Below are 18,686 nucleotides of genomic sequence, written 5' to 3'. Positions count from 1 at the left end.
TCAGGCCCTGAGAGGTCACTTTGACCAGAGGGCATCTGTGAGGCAGCGGCTTCGACAGAAGCAGACTTCGTGCATCATCTCCTGTGGCGCGTGACCAGGCTGTGGTGACCACGCTCAGGCCTCTGACCAGGGCGGTGCCCGTCTTCCGGAGGAGGGGGACCCCGCAGAGGGAGAGTACCCCAGGCAGCCAGGGCTCCCACCAGGTACCTCTCAGTCCCCTTGTCCCCCCACAGCACCCTCGCCAGAGGGGCTCCCTCACCCCTGGTCTGGGCGGCAGAGGCGGCTCCGTCTTGTGTGCATTGATCCCCAGTGGGGAAGATGGGGGCAGAGAAGGCCCATGGGGGCGCTTCCCGGCCCTGCATTTCCCCAGCTGCTCCTGCAGCAGATGCCTTTCCAGATTTCCCCTATGGTGCATCACCCTGAGCTAAGGGTGAATTTGATCTTTTTTCACAAACGCCTGTGTATTTGAAGCCAAGTGGAAGAACCATGGATCTGTCCCCGGTCAGAGGGCAGGGGCCACGTTGAACTTGCTCACCTTTGTGCCCTAAAAACCTGCCCCAGAGTCTGGCACTGAAGGGATGACTTGGGGGACACTGAGAAAGCGTCATTTTGTTGGTGGGAATCCATTAAACTGAGAAAGTTTGCTGGGGATGGTGGCATCCGTGCTGATTGCATTAATTCTATTGTTTGTTGAGTATTTGTCTGTGCCCTGGCAGGAGAGGGAAGTGAGCACCCGACTTCACCCTGAACCACAGGCAGGCTGGCCTCAGCACCAGGACAACTCCATGTCCCTAGGTTCTAGGTTTTAAAAACAGAACAGCCATATGGTCCAGGAATTCCACTTCTGGGTATATATTTAAAGGAAATGAAAACAGGAAGTCAAAAAGATATCTGAACTCCCATGTTTATTGCAACATTATACACAATAGCCAAGATATGGAAACAATCTAAGTATCCATCAGTGGGGAGTTCGCTGGTGGCCTAGTGGTTAGCATACTGGGCTTTCACTACCATGGCCCAGGTTCAATCCCTGGTTGGGGAAGTGAGATCCCACAAGCCACGTGGTGTGGCCATTAAAAATAAAAAAGGTTAATTATCCATCAGTGGAGGAATGGATAAAGAAGATGTGAGATACACACACACACACACACACACACACACACACACAAAGGAATATTATTCAGTAGTGGAAAAAGAAGGAAGTCCTTCCAATTGTGACAACATGGATGGACCTTGAGGGCATTATGCTAAGTGAGACAAGAACAGAAAAAGACAAATACTATATGATGTTACATTATGTAGAATCCAAGAAAGCCAAACAGAGAGTAGAATGATGGTTAGCAGGGGCTGGGAGGCGGGAAAATCAGGGATCAGTTATTTAAGGATACACACTTGCAACAAGTAGATGAATAAGTTCTGGAGATCTAATGCACAGCATAGTGATTATAGTCAACAATATTGTATTATAAACTTCAAAGCTGCTAAGAGACTAGATCTTAATGATTCATACTACAAAAAAGAAATGATAATTATGTGATGTGATGGAGGTGTGAGCTAACACTACTGGTGGTAATCAAATTGCAATATATAAATGTACCAAACCAACATGTGTACACCTTAAAGGTACACAATTTATATGTCAATTATATCTCAATAAAAAATTACTCCCTACAATTTAAAAGAAAACTACAAACGGCCAATGGACATATGAAAAAAATGTAATCTTCATACGTATTGAAAGGCATGCAAAATAAAATATCAAAATAAACAATTTGGCTTATCCAATTGAGAGATTCAAAACCTGTCTTGAGACTTCGCTACAGGCAAAGGTGAGGAGCAGAAAGAAAGGAACCACGACTTTATCCCAGGACAACTGGAGAGTGGATTTAATTCTAGTCGTGAACTGGGGATGATGGGAAAGGAAGAGTTTGAGGGAAATGATGAGTTAAATGAAAGATTACACTGATCTTGAGGAGAGAGAAATGCACCCAGCTTGAGGCAGGAAAGGCAGTAACAGATTTTGAAACGTGTTGTGACCCACAATTGCCACCCTCGTCTGACAACAGTGTCACTCCTGAGGGGCATGAGCACAGTAACATGGCACCGCTGCTCTGGAGGGTGTCAAACCCCTGAGGTGTGCCTACCCTGCGCCCACGTGCAGGAGTGTATGGTAAGAGATCGACCATGACTGCACCACAACATTTATCCACAAGAACACCTGTCACCGCGTCATCAGTAAAACCCAATAAAAACCACAAAAGCAAACCAAAGCCAACAACAACCTCAAACTCAACCCCCCAAACAAACAACAACAAAGGAAAACAAGCAAGAGGCAGTGCGAAATACATGAGACCTTCATACCAGAGGTACTCTGTGGCTTTGGAAGCAGAAGCGTACTTAATCACACAGGAAGGTGAGCAGGAAGTATTTATGTCATAACGTGACAAAAGTCATATGTTCCTAATTTTACGTATATAAAGGACATGCACACAAAGTGAAAATTCATCCGAAACTGGGCAGTTTCCCTCGGGGTGGGCTGGGCTGGGACTCTGTATGCCGTTTCTCTCTCTCGTGTTCTGACTGTATTGGGTTCTGACTGGCCCTCCTGGAACTGCCCTCTCAGCTGCTCTTTCGCCCTCCCCTGACTCAGTTGCTTGGATCCCAGTCAGTCTCCAGAGGTGGGAGGTTCGCAAGAAGACAGGTGGCCCCACCTCAGCGTGGCCCCAGCTGCTCCAATGGGGAGCTCCACGTTGCTAAGGCTCCCAGCTCCGCCCCCAAGCCCTGGGTTTCTTATCTGTCCCCTGGCCCCTACCCAGAAAGACCAGGGTCGCCTTCAGACTGTGTCCTTGCACCACCCCTCCAGCCTAATTCCCTGCCCCTGCAAGAGGCACTGGGGCCTCAGGAAAGCAGCTTCTGCTTGGGCTTCTAGTTCAGACTGGGCTCCGAGACTCAGTCTCTCCAAAAAATGGGGATAACGGTGGTGCTGGTTTGCAAACTGGTCCTGTACACAGAAGGCAAGGAGAGACCTAGAAAGAAGCAGACCACTCCAGATTGGGAAGGGGGCACGGTTACTAAGCAAATGAACTTACAGATGAGGCTTGTCTTGAGTGCACAAGACAAGCAGATCTCCCCACCCACCTGCCAGAATCTTAAAAGTTTTTACAGAGGCCTTAATGGAATTCAGTCACGTATTCAGTCCAGATAGTCCCAGAGACGCCTTACTCTCTCAAGGCCGCGTCCTCAAAAGGGCTCTGGCTGTGGGAACAGTGGGCAGAACGTGCATCCCAAGGAGCAGGGAAGGGTGAGGAGCCTCCGACGGCCTGAGGCCAGCTCGAGGTTCAACCTCAGTGACATCCTAGTGGTGAGCTCCTCCAGAAGGTGGCCATGGGGATAATGAGGTAAAGGCATGGTGCCTGGAGCTCGGCAGGCTCTCATCACCTGCCAGTTCGTTTCCTTTCCTCATGGTGACAGAGCTGCTCTGGCTAAGACCTGGGGCCATTTGTTGAAGAGACATCCTCACACTGAAGGCCCACAGCACCCTGAAGGCTCCTTCCTGAAAATGCACGAGTGCCCGTGGCTGGCCTGGGGCTCCGCTGTGGTCAGTGGAAGAGCTGGGCTCAGCGCACAGGTCTCTGGTCTCCTAGGCGCCCCTCTTAACCAGAGTGTGATGTGCCAGACTGCCTGCCTCCCTCGCGGGGGAATACGGTCCTCCCTCATCACAGTCCCTTGGCCCCTGGGTGCTGGATCCTCTCTCCCATCTGGCTGTGCCAGGCTACCTGGTCCCTGAAGTGGGTGCAGAACCATCAGGGACTGAACAGGACCATTTGGACCAAGGGACGGGAAGCTTGGGGCTCTGGCTGGGACTGGGGTCTACCCCTCCCTCCTAGGGTGGCGGATGCTGGAAGAGGCCCTCTTGTCAAGTTGCTCTGACCCCTGCGGAGCCCTTGGCGACAGGTGTCTTACCCCAGGCTGCGCTCCTCGCGTGACCACACCCCAAGTCCTCAGGACACCCCTATCCTGGGTCCTATGGGCCTGCATTCCTCCGAGGGGGGTGCTGCCCTCCCCTGCAGGTGCCCCTCCCCCAGCCCTCTGTCCTCGGCCCACCCTCCCCCTGCAGCAGCCTCAGAGCCCCCGCCCTGGCTTCTCTGCCGGGACAGCTTGCGTCTAAGGTGGGAGTAAGGGAGGCAGGTTTCCAGTCCCAGAGGTTGATTTCCAAAACTCAGGCACCACCTGGCCAGCTGGGAGGTGATGGAGACCCTGCCACCTGCGGCTGCGGAAGGGCCTTCGGGGACACAAAATGATCTGCAGACAGTCCATTCCACCTCGCCTACCGCAGCCCACCCTCGGGGTTCAGCTGAATTACGCGCCTTCTAACACCAGCCTCTAAGATGAAGAAAAGGCCTAGGCGTTAGTTGATTCAAATAAAGTTTGTGAATGGGACAAAGTGCCACCTCTTGGGCCAGGCCTGTGCTGCTGCCTTCCCCTCACGGGAGCAGTGGTCCGGGTCAGCTCGGGTCTCGCCACATCTTCTGACCGGGCACCAGCCCCGCCCTCAGCCCCGCCCCCTTAGAGCCCTCGGGGTGCTCCCCTCCCCCAGCTCCCGGCCACCAGAGTGGGGTGAGCTCGCCGCCCCTCTCTCCTCCGAGGCGGCAGAAACAGGAGGCCTCCAGGTTTTATTAGATTGAACTCAAAGGACTTTCTTCTTAACTGAGACAGACAACAAGATTTGACAACACCCGAGACAAGAACATTTCTCTGACCAGACGCTGCTGCCCGGTGCAGAGTACATTCACACACAGGAAAGTGGAAGTTGTCTTATTCAAGTCGGTGTCTGATTTTGTAAAAGCTCCACTGCCTGAGAAACAGACGGCAAATAAATAAAGTGCTCTGAGAGCCCGTCAAGCAGCAAGGGCCCAGTGGGGGAGACGAGGAAGAGGTGGGAAAGCAGAAGCAGCTAAGGACCCAGGGCCAGAACCGTAAGAACAGCCGCGGCAGGAGCGCATGCTAAGGACGCGTCCCCAGCCCCTCCCACGGCCAGCCCCTCACAGCGCAGACAGCCCCCGCCAGGGCCACCGCCGTGCCCCTCCCACGATGGGTGGGAGGGGGGTCTCTAAGCCCGGGCCCCTGGGCCTCCAGCGCGCTTTCTCCCTGTTGGGAAGCAGCCCCAGGCAGCTCTAGCTGAGCCCCGAGCCCAGGGAGGACAGGGCACCCTGAACAACCCACTCTGCTCAACAGCTCCGTGCCCGCTGCAACGCACAGCCACTCGTGTGTGTGCACAAGCACTCACACACACGCTCACACCCGCACGTTCACTCACACACACACGCTCACACCCGCACACACTCATACATGCGCACTCACGCACGGGCACCCACGCGGTCAGTGAAGAGCCTCTCCTGTGCCATTCTCAGGCCCTCTCAGGCTGGCCCAGCAAGAGGCTGAAGCTGGGGATCGAGCCACCCGGAGGGTGAGAGCTGGGCTTGAAAGGGGCACGTCTGCGAATCAGCCCCAAAGAGGCCCCTCGTCCTCTGCTCTCCTCCCATGCAGCCCCGCGGCACAGTCTCTCAGAGGCTGTCCCCAGAGCTCCGGGGATGCAGTCCGCAGGCTGGCAGGCTCCCAGAAGTGGCCCTGGGTGGGCACAGTTGGGCTGGAGGAGGGCCACCAGGACCAGGGCTCCCGGGTGACTTGGCACAAGGAAGGAAGCCATCAGGCCCCATCAGTGGGCATCTGTGGGGGGCACGTGGTGGCCGCGGTGCAGCCTCCGGCCCCGGGGTGAGGCAGGCAGAGATCCTCACCTGGGACCCGGGCTCCAGCTGGGCAGCTGAGGAGGGCACATGGTGTGAGGCTCGGCCGCTCTGTCCTGGGGGCAACCAGGCTGCTGCGGTGCTCAGCCCCAGGAACTCTGAGTGCATCGACCATGAGCAACCACCGCCCGAGCAGACGTGGGAGCGGTGTGGGGTGAGGGCCAGGGTCTCTCCTGCCTCCCCTCTGCACCGCTCCTGGGGCGTCAGTCAGCAGCGCAGCCAAGGCCTCCAGGACCAATGCAGGCCCATCCAGAGGAGACTCTCCCGTGAGATGCTGGGCTCAGGGGCCAGCCTGGGGACAGAGACATGGGGTCAGGCGTGGGTCTCAGCCCCATCCGACCCACCACTGTCCCTTCCCCTCCTGGTGACACGGTCCCCAGGAGCCACCCATCCTCCCGTCCTGCCACCCAAACTGAGAGGGTTGTGCCACTCAACACTGAGGAGCCCTTGGTCCAGCCTTGGGTGGGATTTGCGGCAGGGTGGGGAGGTCCAGCTCTGTGGGTGAGGACCTTGCTCCCCGGGGGTGCTGGGACTCATCTCTCCCGTGCCCATCTCAGCTCAGACTGTTCCCCGGTCTTCCCTGTGACTTCCCATACACTCCACTTTCCCTACCATGGGCCCCTCTGTCTCTAGGTCCCCTGGGAGCCTCTGCTCCCTTCCCCCATCCCACTGCGCTAGGTCTTTCAGAAGAAGGTGGGAGAGTGCAGGCCCAGAGGCAGATTCGGCTCCACCACTTCTTACCTGTGTGATAAGGGCAAAGCGCTCCCCTCACAGAGCCCCAGTAGGTGGGGAGGACAGAGCTCCCGCAGAGTGTCGCTAGGTCTGTCCTTCCTTCCCCATGCCAGAACCGGACCACTGGGCCACCCCCTCCCTCGGGGTCTCTGCCTGGTCCCTTCCTGTCCTCATGGGTCAGGCCCTTCTCTAGGCTGCTCCCCAGGCAGCTCTAGGGTCAGGGTCAGGGTTAGGGTTAGGCACTCTCTTGACAAGACCAGAGAAGGGGCAGGTCACTTCCTATAACACCAGTTCCTGAGACAAAGAAGGAGATGGGGACTTGAGAGCTGCCTCCCCACCCAGAGAGGTCCCTGTCTCGCCAAGTGTCAACTCCTCTACAAGCCCCTTCTCCATCTGCCCTCCAGCCTGAGAGCTGCCCTCTGCTCAAGGAGATCCCCACTTTCCCAAATCCTCTGGGACACGGGGGCTGCTGGAGGCCGTCCAGGGCTGTGGCACCGGGAGGGCACGGGGAGGAGCTGGAGGGAGCGTGGCTGAGATGGCGGGAGGGCCGGGGAGGAATGCACCTTTCCTGCTCTTCCGTGGCCGCAGATGCGGAGCTTTGGAGGATGCCCCAGGAGAGCGGAGAGGGGAGCAACAGGGCCAGCAGCAGCAGGCAGAGAGCAGTTCCCCGGCCGCAGAGACCAGGCAGGGGGCCGGTTTGCAAAGCGCTGAGAAACAGACAGACCTGGGCTTTGGCCAAGAACACAGCCACCCTTCCAGGCTGCCCCCCAGCGTGTAGAGGACAAGGGTAGCAGCATCTTTTCTCCTCTAGGGCCTTCCCTGGGCCTCCCCTGGGCCTCCCTGAGCCTATTTCCCTCCACTCCCCCGTGTTCAGGTGACACCACTGGGGCCGTGGCCGGGAGGTGATGGGCTGACCCTCCAAGATGCCGAGGCCGCCGCCTCTCACCCCCATCTTGGAAATATGACAAGGGACTCCGCAGGGCATGCGCCCGCCCTGCCTTGCCTGCTCGCGGCTCGGCAGCTTTCCGGGCTGGCTTTCTCGGGCCCCTTCCACGTCTCCCCCAAACCACCGAGGGGCCTGGACATCTACATGTCATGGCAACCGCCTCCCTACAGCCCGAAGTACAACCTCTGGCCTCCTACCTCTTTGGTCAGGGCCAGTCATTCACGTTCCTGCTGCAGAATTTCTTCCTTCTGCTCCCCACTTCGCCCAAGGTGAGGCAACAGGTCGGCCGCACTCAAGTAATTTTCTCGAGTTCGATGGAAAGGGCCCGTTTCGCGAGTTTCTGTGCAGTTCGTCACCGGCCGCGACGTGGGTGACCAGAGCCGGGGCTTGAGGCTCGGTGGCCGTGACCTCCGCCGAGGTCTAGGGTCCGGGGGCCCGGGCCGCCCCTTCTCCTTCCCCCGCCGCGTCCCGGCGGCCCTGGGCCCCGCGGAGCTTCATGCCGGCGCCCCTGCCGTCGCGGCCGCGCGGTGGTTGCGGGCGCTCACTCGATCCGCACCTGCAGGCGGACGTTGAGCATCACCGAGGCCACGATGTAGAAGTAGGGGAAGTTCATGCGCAGCCGCCAGGCCAGGTCGAAGAAGGTGATCAGCGTGCGCGTGAGCCCCTTGCAGAAGGCGCCGTACGAGCCGCGGGCCGCAGCCGAGCGAGACAGCCGCACAGCCAGGCCCGACATGGCAGCCGCCGCAGCCGCAGACAGGGCCGCCGACGCCGCCATGGGTTCGGCCCGGCGCACACCCCGCCGACTGACCGCAGTGGGAGCGGGTGGGCAGGTGGACGTGAGGCCTGGAGGCAACAGCCCGCCCCGCCCGCTCCGCCGTCTCCCGAGGCAGCAGCAGCCACAGCCACAGACAGCTCCACCCCCTCGCCTGCTCCCTGAGTGGCGGCCGCCAGCTTAACTCCGCCCCTAGCGTGGCCGTGCCCCTTTCAGGGGCTACAGACTGGCCGCCGCGGACTCAGCCCCACCCACGGGACACGCCCCGCCGGCAAGCCCCGCCTCCTCCCCGACTCCCAAGAACAGAGCCAGAGGGCCAGAGCGCGTTGTAAGGCGCTGCTGCCCTGGGATCCTTTTGCAGAATGCGCTAGAGCAGAGGAGTAGAGGCCGTGAGGGTCTGGACCTCTGGGCTGATTCTGCACAGAAGGCCCACCCTGAACCCTCTGCCCCGTTTACACCATCTCCTCTCCCTCCCTGTCTCCACAGAAAACCGGGCCAGCCAACCCACTGTACTTTTCTAAGAATTCACATGTTTATGGTAACTCTGCACTATGGAGTTTCACCAAACCCACACGCGCATGTTTTTCCTTTCAGGTATATTGGCTGGTCATGTGTATTTCTTTATTCGTGAATTGCTCCATTGCCTCGTTTTCCTTACCTTTCACTCCGTAGTGATTTCTAAGCACTCCTCTTAGTCTATCTTTGCCCTGGATACCGCACAAGGTCCTCTCAGGTATTAATCTGCTCTCATTCATTGCCTTTTTCTTGCTGTTGGGCTTTAAAGCCTTTTCGTGGTTTCGTCTAATCTTTTTCTAAACCACATCCAATCCAAACTCCGTCACGTTTTCAAGACTATTGAAATGCGCATGCTTCATTATAGTCAGGACTTTTAAAAAGCTGTCTGCATGAAGCTGATTCACGAAGACCTCATCCCAATTTTCACAAGGAGGGCTGGCCTAAATTAATACCTTAATAGTCCCTCTCAAAATGCCTGTTCACCATCACACTGAATATCTCTGTAGCCTCTGTATAAGTGTTTAAGGAACCCAGCAGATTCATATACACTGAGCAAATGTCTACCTGCATGATCAAGGAAGAAAAGTAAGTTTGAGAGGCACTAGGTTATTGGATTGCATCATGATTTTATCAACAATATAACCATGCATGGATATGAATGCATAAAAAACACCAGGGCAGATATATATCAAATTACGGAACATTGTTTACTCTGGTTAAGGCAGTAGGAAGGAGGACATACTTTTTATTCTCCATGTATATGTATGTATATCCATATGTATATCTATAAGTATTACTTGTATAATGCAATAAAAATTATTTGAAAAAGAAGGGGCACAGGAATATAGACTTATGCTTTATAGAAACCCTTTGTTCCAGACTGGATCCAGCGTCATTCATTTGCAGAACCTGTTCCCTCCAATCATTTCTGAAACCTCTCCTTGGCCTCATCTCATTTATTTTTAACATTTTATTTTGAAATAATTATAGACTCACAGGAAGTTGCACAAATAGAACAAAAAAGACATTGTGCCTTTCACCCAGCTTCCCCAATGGTGGCATTTTCTGTAGACAGAGTATAATATCAAAACCAGGAAACTGACACTGGTATATTACTCTTGACTAGACTACAGGCCTAATTCAGTTTTCACCATTTTTCTAACCTGCGTTAATTTGTGTGTGTGTGTGTGTGTGTGTGTGTGTGTGCATGTATAGCTCTAGCAATTTTATCCCATGTCAGGATTCATGTAAACACTACTACAATCAAGATACAAAAATATTCCATCACCACAAAAGAACTGCTTTGGGCTACCTCTTTGTACTTACTCAGCAACCCTGTAGATATTTTGTTAGAGTTACATCTATCTCATTTCCTTTAGAGTGGCTGTAAATGGTACTGTGTGTTTAATTTTGGTTTCCACATGTTCATTGTTAGTATATAGAACTGCAATTGATTTTTTAATTAAAGCTTTTCTTTTGAGATAATTGTAGATTTACATACAATTGCAAGAAAAAATAGAGAGATCCCATGTACATTTTACCCAGTTTTCCACAGTGGTAGCATCTTTCAAAACTGCAGTACTGTACAATATCAAAATCAGGATATTGACACAAATCTATCTATCTTGTTCAGATTTCCCCAATTTACTTTGTGTGTGTGTGTGTGTGTGTGTGTGTTTAGTTCTATGCAATTTTATCACGTGTGGATTCATGCATCCACCATCATACTCAAGATATAGAACAGTTTCATAACTGTCAGGATCCCTTGTGTTGCCCGTTTTTGGCCACACCCACTTCCTTCCTGCCCTTCCTCCTTAATGCCTGGCAATCACTAATCTGTTGTCTATTTCTATAATTTTGTCTTTTTGAGAATGTTATACAAATGGACTCATACAGTATGTAACATTTGGGGATTGGCTTTGTCACTCAACATCATTCTTTGGAGAGTCATCCAATTTGCTGGGAATGTCAAGTGTCAATAGTTCACTGCTTTTATTGCTGAGTTAGTATTCCTTGGTATGGTTGTACCATAGTTTGTATACCACTTACCCAGGAAGCACACCAGAGTTTCCAGTTTTTGGCTATTAGGAATAATGCTGCTGTGAATATTTGTTCACGGGTTACTGTGTGAACAAAAATTTCTATTTATCTGGAATAAATGCCCAAGAGTGCAATTGCTGGGTTGTATGGTAAGTGCGTGTTTAGTTTCATAAGACTCAGCCAAACTTTTCCATCATGGCTGTAACATTTTACATTCCCATCAGCAATTTATGAATAGATCCAGTTTCTCTTCATACTCATCAACATTTGGTATTATCACTATTTTTTATTCTTGACATTCTGATAGGTGTATAGTGATATCTCATTGTGGTTTTAATTTATATTTCTCTAATGGCTAATAATGGTGAAAATCATTTTATGTGCTTATTTTCTATCTGTATGTCTTCTTTAGTGAAATGTCTTCTGTCATGTTCTAATTGAACCGTTTGTTTTTTGGTTTTTGTTTTTTTTAATATAAATTTATTTATTTATGACTGCGTTGGGTCTTTGTTGCTGCGCGCGGGCTTTCTCTAGTTGCGGTGAGCGGGGGCTACTCTTTGTTGCAGTGTGCGATGCGGTGCACGGGCTTCTCATTGCAGTGGCTTCTCTTGCTGCGGAGCACGGGCGCTAGGTGCGTGGGCTTCAGTAGTTGTGGCTTGCGGGCTCTAGAGCGCAGGCTCAGTAGTTGTAGGCTCATGGGCTTAGCTGCTCTGCGGCATGTGGGATCTTCCCGGACCAGGACTCGAACCCGTGTCCCCTGCATTGGCAGGCGGATTCTCAACCACTGCACCACCAGGGAAACCCTGAATAATTGCCTTCTATCAGCATTCATCATCATGCTTGTGGTCAGACATATGCTGAAACTTAAACTTATTCCAGTAGTCATCTTCATGCATCTTTTTTTTAATTGAAGTATAGTTAATTTACAATATTTTGTGTTAATTTCTACTGTATAGCAAAGTGATTCAGTTATAGATATATACATTCTTTTTCATATTCTTTTCCATTATGGTTTATCACAAGATATGGAATATAGTTCCCTGAGCTATACAACAGGACCTTGTTGTTTTTATGCTTCTTAACTCACCTGAATGTTGCCCTTATTCCAACAGGCATCCTCTTGGTAGTTGTGTCACACTGAACCTTAACTTGTTCCATCAGTAATATTCTAGATTGTTGACACTCTTTAAATCTTAATCTTATTCCAGTGGCTGTGCTAATGTTTGTTGGTGTCACATTGAACTTTAACTTTTCCACGACTCATCTTGTTTGTGTTGGCTTGGTGAACCTTAACTTTCTTCCAGCAGTCAACTGAATGCTTGATCACACATCATAGCAAGACATGAGTCTACCAGCCGTCTTCACGCATTTTGTCTCGTACTGAATCTTGAGTTGGTTCCAGCAGTCATACCATGCTTGCCATCCCACACTCAACCTTAACCTCATTCAAGCAATCATGTTTCTGACAATGTTTGACACTTAACCTTAACCTTATATCAGTGGTCATCTTCACGTTGGTTGACTCATACTGAACAGTAACGGAATAGCAGTGGTCAGCTTCATGCTTGACGTTTTTCAATAAACCTTATCTGTATTCCAGTGGTCTTCCTCATAATTATAGTCTCACACTGAACTGACCTTTATTCCAGAGGCCATCTTCTTGCTTGTTGCCTCACACTGAAGCCTAATTATTTTTGTAATCCATCCACTTGCTTATTGTTGCACACTGAACCTTAGCCTTATTCCAGCAGCCATCTTCATACACATCGTCACCCTTTCAATCCTAACCATATTTCCAGTCATTTTCAGGTTGGCGGTCTCATCCTGAACCTTTATTGAAGCAGTCACCAACATGTTTGTCAGGTCACACTGAACCGTGTGTACCTTTATTCTAGCAGTCAGCAACAGGCCTGTTTTCTCCCATTGACTCTAAGTTTATTCCAGCACTCATCTTCTAGCTTTTTGTCCCACACTGAAGAATAACCTTCGTCCAGTGTTTATCTTTCTGATTGCATCTCACACTGGGCCTTAACCTTCTCCCAGGAGTCTTCACGCTCTTGTCTCACTCTTATCCTTAACAATAATCCATCATTTTCGTGGTGGTTGTGTCACACTGAACGTTATCCTATTGCTGCAGTGACCTTCCAGCTTGTCATCCTCTAAGCCTTTACCTAATTCCAGCGTCATGTTCAGGAATGCTGCGGCACACTGAGCTTTATACTTATTTCCCTGGTGATCTTCTTTCTCGTCGCACACCAAACTCACCTCATTCAGCAGTCAGCTGGATGCTTTTGGTCTCACACTGAAGAATAAATTCTGCCATTCATTGTTATGCTTCCTACACTAAACTGAAACGTGATCTTATTTGAGCAGTCATCTAATTGCTTGCGTTGCCTAGTGAACCTTGACCTCATTCCAGCAGAAGGAGGATTGAAGATTCCAATCCAATCTTCAGGATTGTTTTTTCACACTGAACCATAACCTTTTCCCAGTGAAAATTTCCAGTTTTTGTCTCACACTGAACAAATAGTTGTCTTTGTGCTTGTGGTTTCAGCCTGAATCTTAAACTTTATTCCAGCGGTCCCCTTTATGTGTGTTGTTTCATGCTGAACCATAGAAGATCTATATTCCTGTTATCAAATACTGAACCTTAACTTTATTCCAGGTGTCACTTATGCTTGTTGTCTCACTCTGAACCTTAATATAATTCATGTAAGTCATGTGAAAAGTAAATGTGACTGTATCTGTTTGGTGCTTAACATTTAAAATAAAATGATCTGTCCAATTGCTATAGTTTTAAAAAGTAGATCATTTTTCCATTCTCTTTTAGGAAAAAAGTGCAGCACAAAGTAACTCAGTAGAAAGTAGTGAAAACAGAATTACATTTAAAACATAATTTTGAAATCAAATGTGCTTATTTTAGGTTAGTATGTATGATATGTAATTGTTGGTAACAAAACCAACAAGAATGAAATACAGACATTTACACCTTATGTTTGCGTGCATCATAAAGACAACATAAAACATGTTTAAAACTTTCATGAGAGGTAGATATAACATATAAATAGGAAAAACTGTCCCTTGTTTATTTTTACCCCCAGTTTTCTTCTATATTCAGTAATAATTTTTTTTTTTACTTTTCAATAGTATATGACAGCTACCAGTGCAAATGTCTCACTTTAACATTCACTTTTAATTTTATATACACAGGTTAGGTATTAATGATGCCTAACCTAACACTGTATCTTACACACTGTATTGCGCTGGCTAGTCTGATATATGGCAGCTGGTACTGCCATGGTAATCAGGCTAGGGGACACTCCTTGGTCCTCTGCATTTTATTCCTCAATCTTGGGAACACTAGGCACATCAGAGAAAAGTTCATTCAGTATTTTTCTATAAAGGGTCTTCGTGAAAGTATTTCTCTACGAGATTCAATCACACCTTCTGATTCTGCAGACTCATCTGTCTCTGCAATCGCTGCTGTCTGAACAGTTTGTATTCGTGGTGACTGAATAACCGATGGCTGTGGTGTCTCATTTATTATTCCCTGGGCATGTACCATTTGGCCAGAAGGTGACAGCACTAGAGTGACAGCTGGGGAGCCTCTTCTGGTGCCTGATGCAGCTACAGAAACATGAGCTAAACCAGGGATTGAATTTTGACCAGTCTGAGTCTGCATATGAGCAGATTCACTCTCTGTCACACAGAATCTGATCCATCCTGCTGGGATTCAACTGTTCCCATGGTCAGTTGTCTTCTATTTTTTTTTCCTGCCACATTTATTCATTATTAAGACATTTGCCATTTGCAATCAATGCTTTGCCCCTTCCCCGTTTCCTTCTTCATTTATCCTGCCACGATGTGATTTCTGCAGTGGCCCTGGTCACTGATTACGGACGGGAGGGTGTGGAGATGAGGAACCCACTGCCCCTTGGGAGGCGTGCCACTGCCCAGCAACCCGGTGAAGGCGGCCCTGTGTCGGCCGCACTCAGCTCTGACGTGCAACCGCGCTTCCCCGCTGAGCCAGGACCCCGAGCAGTCATTTTTATGCTGTTGTCACACATGACATTAACATTATTCGAATCTTTGTCTTAATGTTTTTTGTCTCCTGACCAGTAACAGTTCCAGGTATTATCATCATTCTCATTGTCTCCCAATAAACCTTAAACTTACTCCACTGAACACCCTTATACTTATCTCATTTTTAACTTGAACTTATCCCAAGGCCAGCTTCATGCTGTCTTACTGTGAACCTTACCCTTTTTCAGGATGGTCGACTCTGAATCCTAACGGGCATTTGTAGATGAAACTGAATGCCTGGCTCTCTCCCAGATCAGGTCTCCAGACTGGCTGCTAAACCCCTACTATTCCTCAGTGCCTAAGAAGGCACATACCCGTGGGCTGCCTCAAAGGCAGGAAAAGGTTAGGTTACGAAGATGGCACAGGCAACTATACTCCAGTTAAAGAAAAAAACAATAACAAAGATGGCACAGGCTTGGGATCAGGACAACTACCAAACCCTGAACCACGTGGAGCCCCCATCAAATATAATTATCCCAGGAACCATAAGCTGTGACTCAGAAGCAGACCACCTCTGTACAAGTTTATCTGATGTAGTTTCAAATCAAAAGAAAGACACTCAAATCCTGCAAGTCCACTTTAAAGCATGTATTGTTTACTCCTTAGGGGAGCAACGTCATCACACTATAAGGTGCGGACAAGGGGAAACCTTGCAATTCATTTTGTAGAGTGGAATGCAGAGTGGTAAACAACGCCCTTTTGAGGCAAAGCTGGTGCCCCTCCAAGAAGGTCAAACTGACAACTGTGTTCAGACGACCAACAGCCAATGGCTTTTAGCAGAGAAGAAAGGAGAGTGAGCCATTTTCTTGAGGGTAATTCAACTTCTCCATATTAAAGCTGTTAGGCAGCTAAATCTAGTAGCGACATGCACCTTTACTATGACCAAATGACTTCTACTAAGAGGTTTCCTGGCATCACATAGAATTGAACTTTCAGTCCCACCTTTACCAATATGGGTGACCTCTCCCCTTGTATATGGGTCTTGGTACAGCTATATATATTAATCCAAGAGCTAGCTGATGCTCTTAATCTCAGTGGCCTTTAGAGAGGTGAATCGGAATGTAGTGGTGTGGGAAAGTTAAGATAATGCTCTCTAAGTGGAAAACCAGACTCCAAAGCTTGGAGATTCTTTTCTTTTTCTTTCTTTTCCTGGCCGCGCCCCGCAGCTTGCGGGATCTTAGTTCCCCAACCAGGGATTGAACCTGTGACCCCTGCAGTGGAAGCACAGAGTCCTAACCCCTGGATTGCCAGGGAATTCTGGAAGCTTGGAGATTCTATTGTTCAGAGTTCAGTGTGTGAAGAAGGAGGTCTGAATGGAACCCGAAGCTTGCTGAGCTGGACAGGGGAAGCAGCCTGGCTTGACTTAATCGCTCTCAGGCAAGGTGCTGCACACACAACACAGGGAGATTTCTTTAACTTCTATAGCTCTTCAGCAGCTGGAGTAGTTGAAGGATAAGCGTGAAGTTGCATGAAGAAGGGTGGTCCGGCTTCTCTATTTCATGCTTTTGACTTCTCTAGGGGCATCCAATCTGGGTCAGTGTATGTAGGAGTCAGAGCAGGGGCTTTGATAAGACTGAGCCGAAAGGTATTGTGTTTTGAAAGGGAGTATGAAGAAGCAAGTGGTTTAAGGGATATAAAGTGTGGTGCGAAGTACAGAATATTATTCATCCTGCACAATCTTCCTGTAAGCAGCTCTTTTGCCCCTTTTCTGTTTGTCTATCTCTGTTTCCCCTCAGACCTTAGTTATAAAAATGAGATCACTAGGTAACGTTTAACCTAACTCCTGACTTATGCTCTTCTGAATGTACACCATGCCTTCCCTAACGTGTTGAGTCATTTCCCGGATTCTAAGGAGTAAGAATGAAGAATTAAATAGTTGAAGAATGACTGACCCTCTACTCCTAATTTCCCCGTTAGCAAATTTGCAGGTGAACCACGTGGACAAGATAGCATCCAAAGGAAGATCACGAGTCAGCAGATCTGCACGCAACAGAAAAATGACGAAGAATCTGACCCTCTACCTTAATGATTAACTGAGATTATTTCCCCTTTTTCCCTTTAAAAACTTTCATGACTGAGCAGAGTCTTTGGGGTTGGTTTTGGGATTCCACCTTCTCCCTGGGTAGCCGGTTTCCTGATTAAAGCAACATTTCCTTTCCAACCAACTCTTGTCTCTTTAATATTGACTTTTCAAGTGGTGAACAGCCGAACCTGAGTTCGGTAACATTCCCTTTAGCACTAAGCACTTCAAAATGCAGGCCACAGTGAAAGGTTAAGACAGCAGTAGGAGTATCCAGGAGAGGGAAGACCACGGACGGACTCATCATTGTTGTGTTGAAAGGAAACTCTGAGTGCAGCAGTAAGTGGTTGCATACAATCAACCCGGACTACTAACGTTGTTTATTTCTAATAAATATCTAGAGGAATTCTTCAGTGACTCAGGAGTTATATATATTTTGAATGTAAACTGGTTCTCTAATATATGAATCAGGTTTCCAGGTAATCCTTGGAAATAAAATTTTGTTTTTGAAAATCAGTGTATCATGTTGGAGATTGTGATGGGCTTCACTCGCTCAGAGGAAAGATGACATTTTAATACCTTCTGATCCTTAAAAAATGTGAATCTAGGCCATGCTAGACCTCTGAGAAGTCCTGTTTGACAATGCAAGCTGAAAAAGACTAGATAGTGACTAACTTACACATCACTTTGGTGAGGAGAGAACTTAACCCCCCCGCCCCCAATCCCAGTAGTTGAATTTCCAGAAATGGGGGACTAAGCTGATTATTAATGCTGAAGAAAGACTAAGAGATGAGCTGTCTTCTCATCTGTTCCATATCTGTTACAGAGGACTCAAAAAGAAGCAGGAGCTGCCCAAGGCTTAAGTGTAAGCTTTGGTTCTTAAGAATGTTCAGTTTATACACTGGGCTAGAAATGAGAGACGGTTGCAGAAAGAAAGAGCATGCAGTTTCCTGGAAGTGCCTAAGACGGTTTCTTTTCAGAATGTTATGGTGATGCAGGTGCAAGAGGGCAAAGCTTCATGTCTCTGTTCACCCACCTGATGGTGAGCCAGTTGGGCACTGATTCACCTGTATGTTCCCTAGACAACCTCGCCAGCACACTGGGAAACAATCCCTGCTGATTCAGCAGGGCCACTGTTGCAAAAACCTCAAAGTGCCCATCGCAGGTTCTCGCTGCTTTCAGGACAGACCACTGTGGAATCCCGAGGGAGAGCTTTCTCAGCCTGGCTGGGAAAGGGTAAGTCTCTCCGAGGTCTTTTAGCCTCCTGCTTTTAGGGCCAGCCTTGATAGCTGCACAGCTGTTAAGAATCGCCATATAACATCCATAAAATGGACCCAATAAAACTCTTACCAAGGGAATGGGGAGTACAAAATTGCAGGGGGGCCGAACGGGGAGCAAGGCAATCTCCTCTAAGTTACTGCCTCTTCACACACACCAAGGGCATTGCCAAAGGCATTAAAGTAATTTAGAGGTCCAAGACTGTATTCTAAATTTGTGCCTTACAAATAGAATCCTGATTCTCTAGGGTTTTTAGGATACTTAGCAAATTTTGTCAAATATGTGTCTTTTTTTTTTTTTTTACGTTACGCGGGCCTCTCACTATTGTGGCCTCTCCCGTTGCGGAGCACAGGCTCCGGACGCGCAGGCTCAGTGGCCATGGCTCATGGGCCTAGCCTAGCTGCTCCACGGCATGTGGGATCTTCCCGGACCAGGACACGAACCCGTGTCCCCTGCATCCGCAGGCAGACTCTCAACCACTGCGCCACCAGGGAC

The 18,686-nt window shown here is 49.3% G+C and overlaps 1 protein-coding gene and 1 pseudogene across 1 annotated transcript; both read right to left on the bottom strand.

Annotated features, from left to right (window-relative positions):
- Positions 1 to 5,952: 5,952 nt before the first annotated feature.
- On the bottom strand, positions 5,953 to 8,257 carry LOC114906138 (small integral membrane protein 10-like protein 2A). Its single transcript, XM_029240736.1, has 2 exons — positions 7,680 to 8,257; positions 5,953 to 6,096 (listed from the first exon to the last, which is right to left on the bottom strand). Exon 1 carries the CDS (start codon positions 8,255 to 8,257, stop codon positions 8,024 to 8,026), a length of 234 nt encoding a protein of 77 aa, XP_029096569.1. The 3' UTR covers positions 5,953 to 6,096; positions 7,680 to 8,023.
- A 5,786-nt stretch (positions 8,258 to 14,043) lies between these two features.
- LOC114905896 lies at positions 14,044 to 18,227 on the bottom strand (annotated as a pseudogene).
- Between the last annotated feature and the right edge of the window lie 459 nt (positions 18,228 to 18,686).

This window comes from Monodon monoceros, unplaced genomic scaffold (assembly GCF_005190385.1).
Source record: "Monodon monoceros isolate NGI ecotype Baffin Bay Population unplaced genomic scaffold, NGI_Narwhal_1 Super_Scaffold_22, whole genome shotgun sequence".
Taxonomy (NCBI): domain Eukaryota; kingdom Metazoa; phylum Chordata; class Mammalia; order Artiodactyla; family Monodontidae; genus Monodon; species Monodon monoceros.
This window is presented reverse-complemented; position numbering and strand designations above follow the sequence as displayed.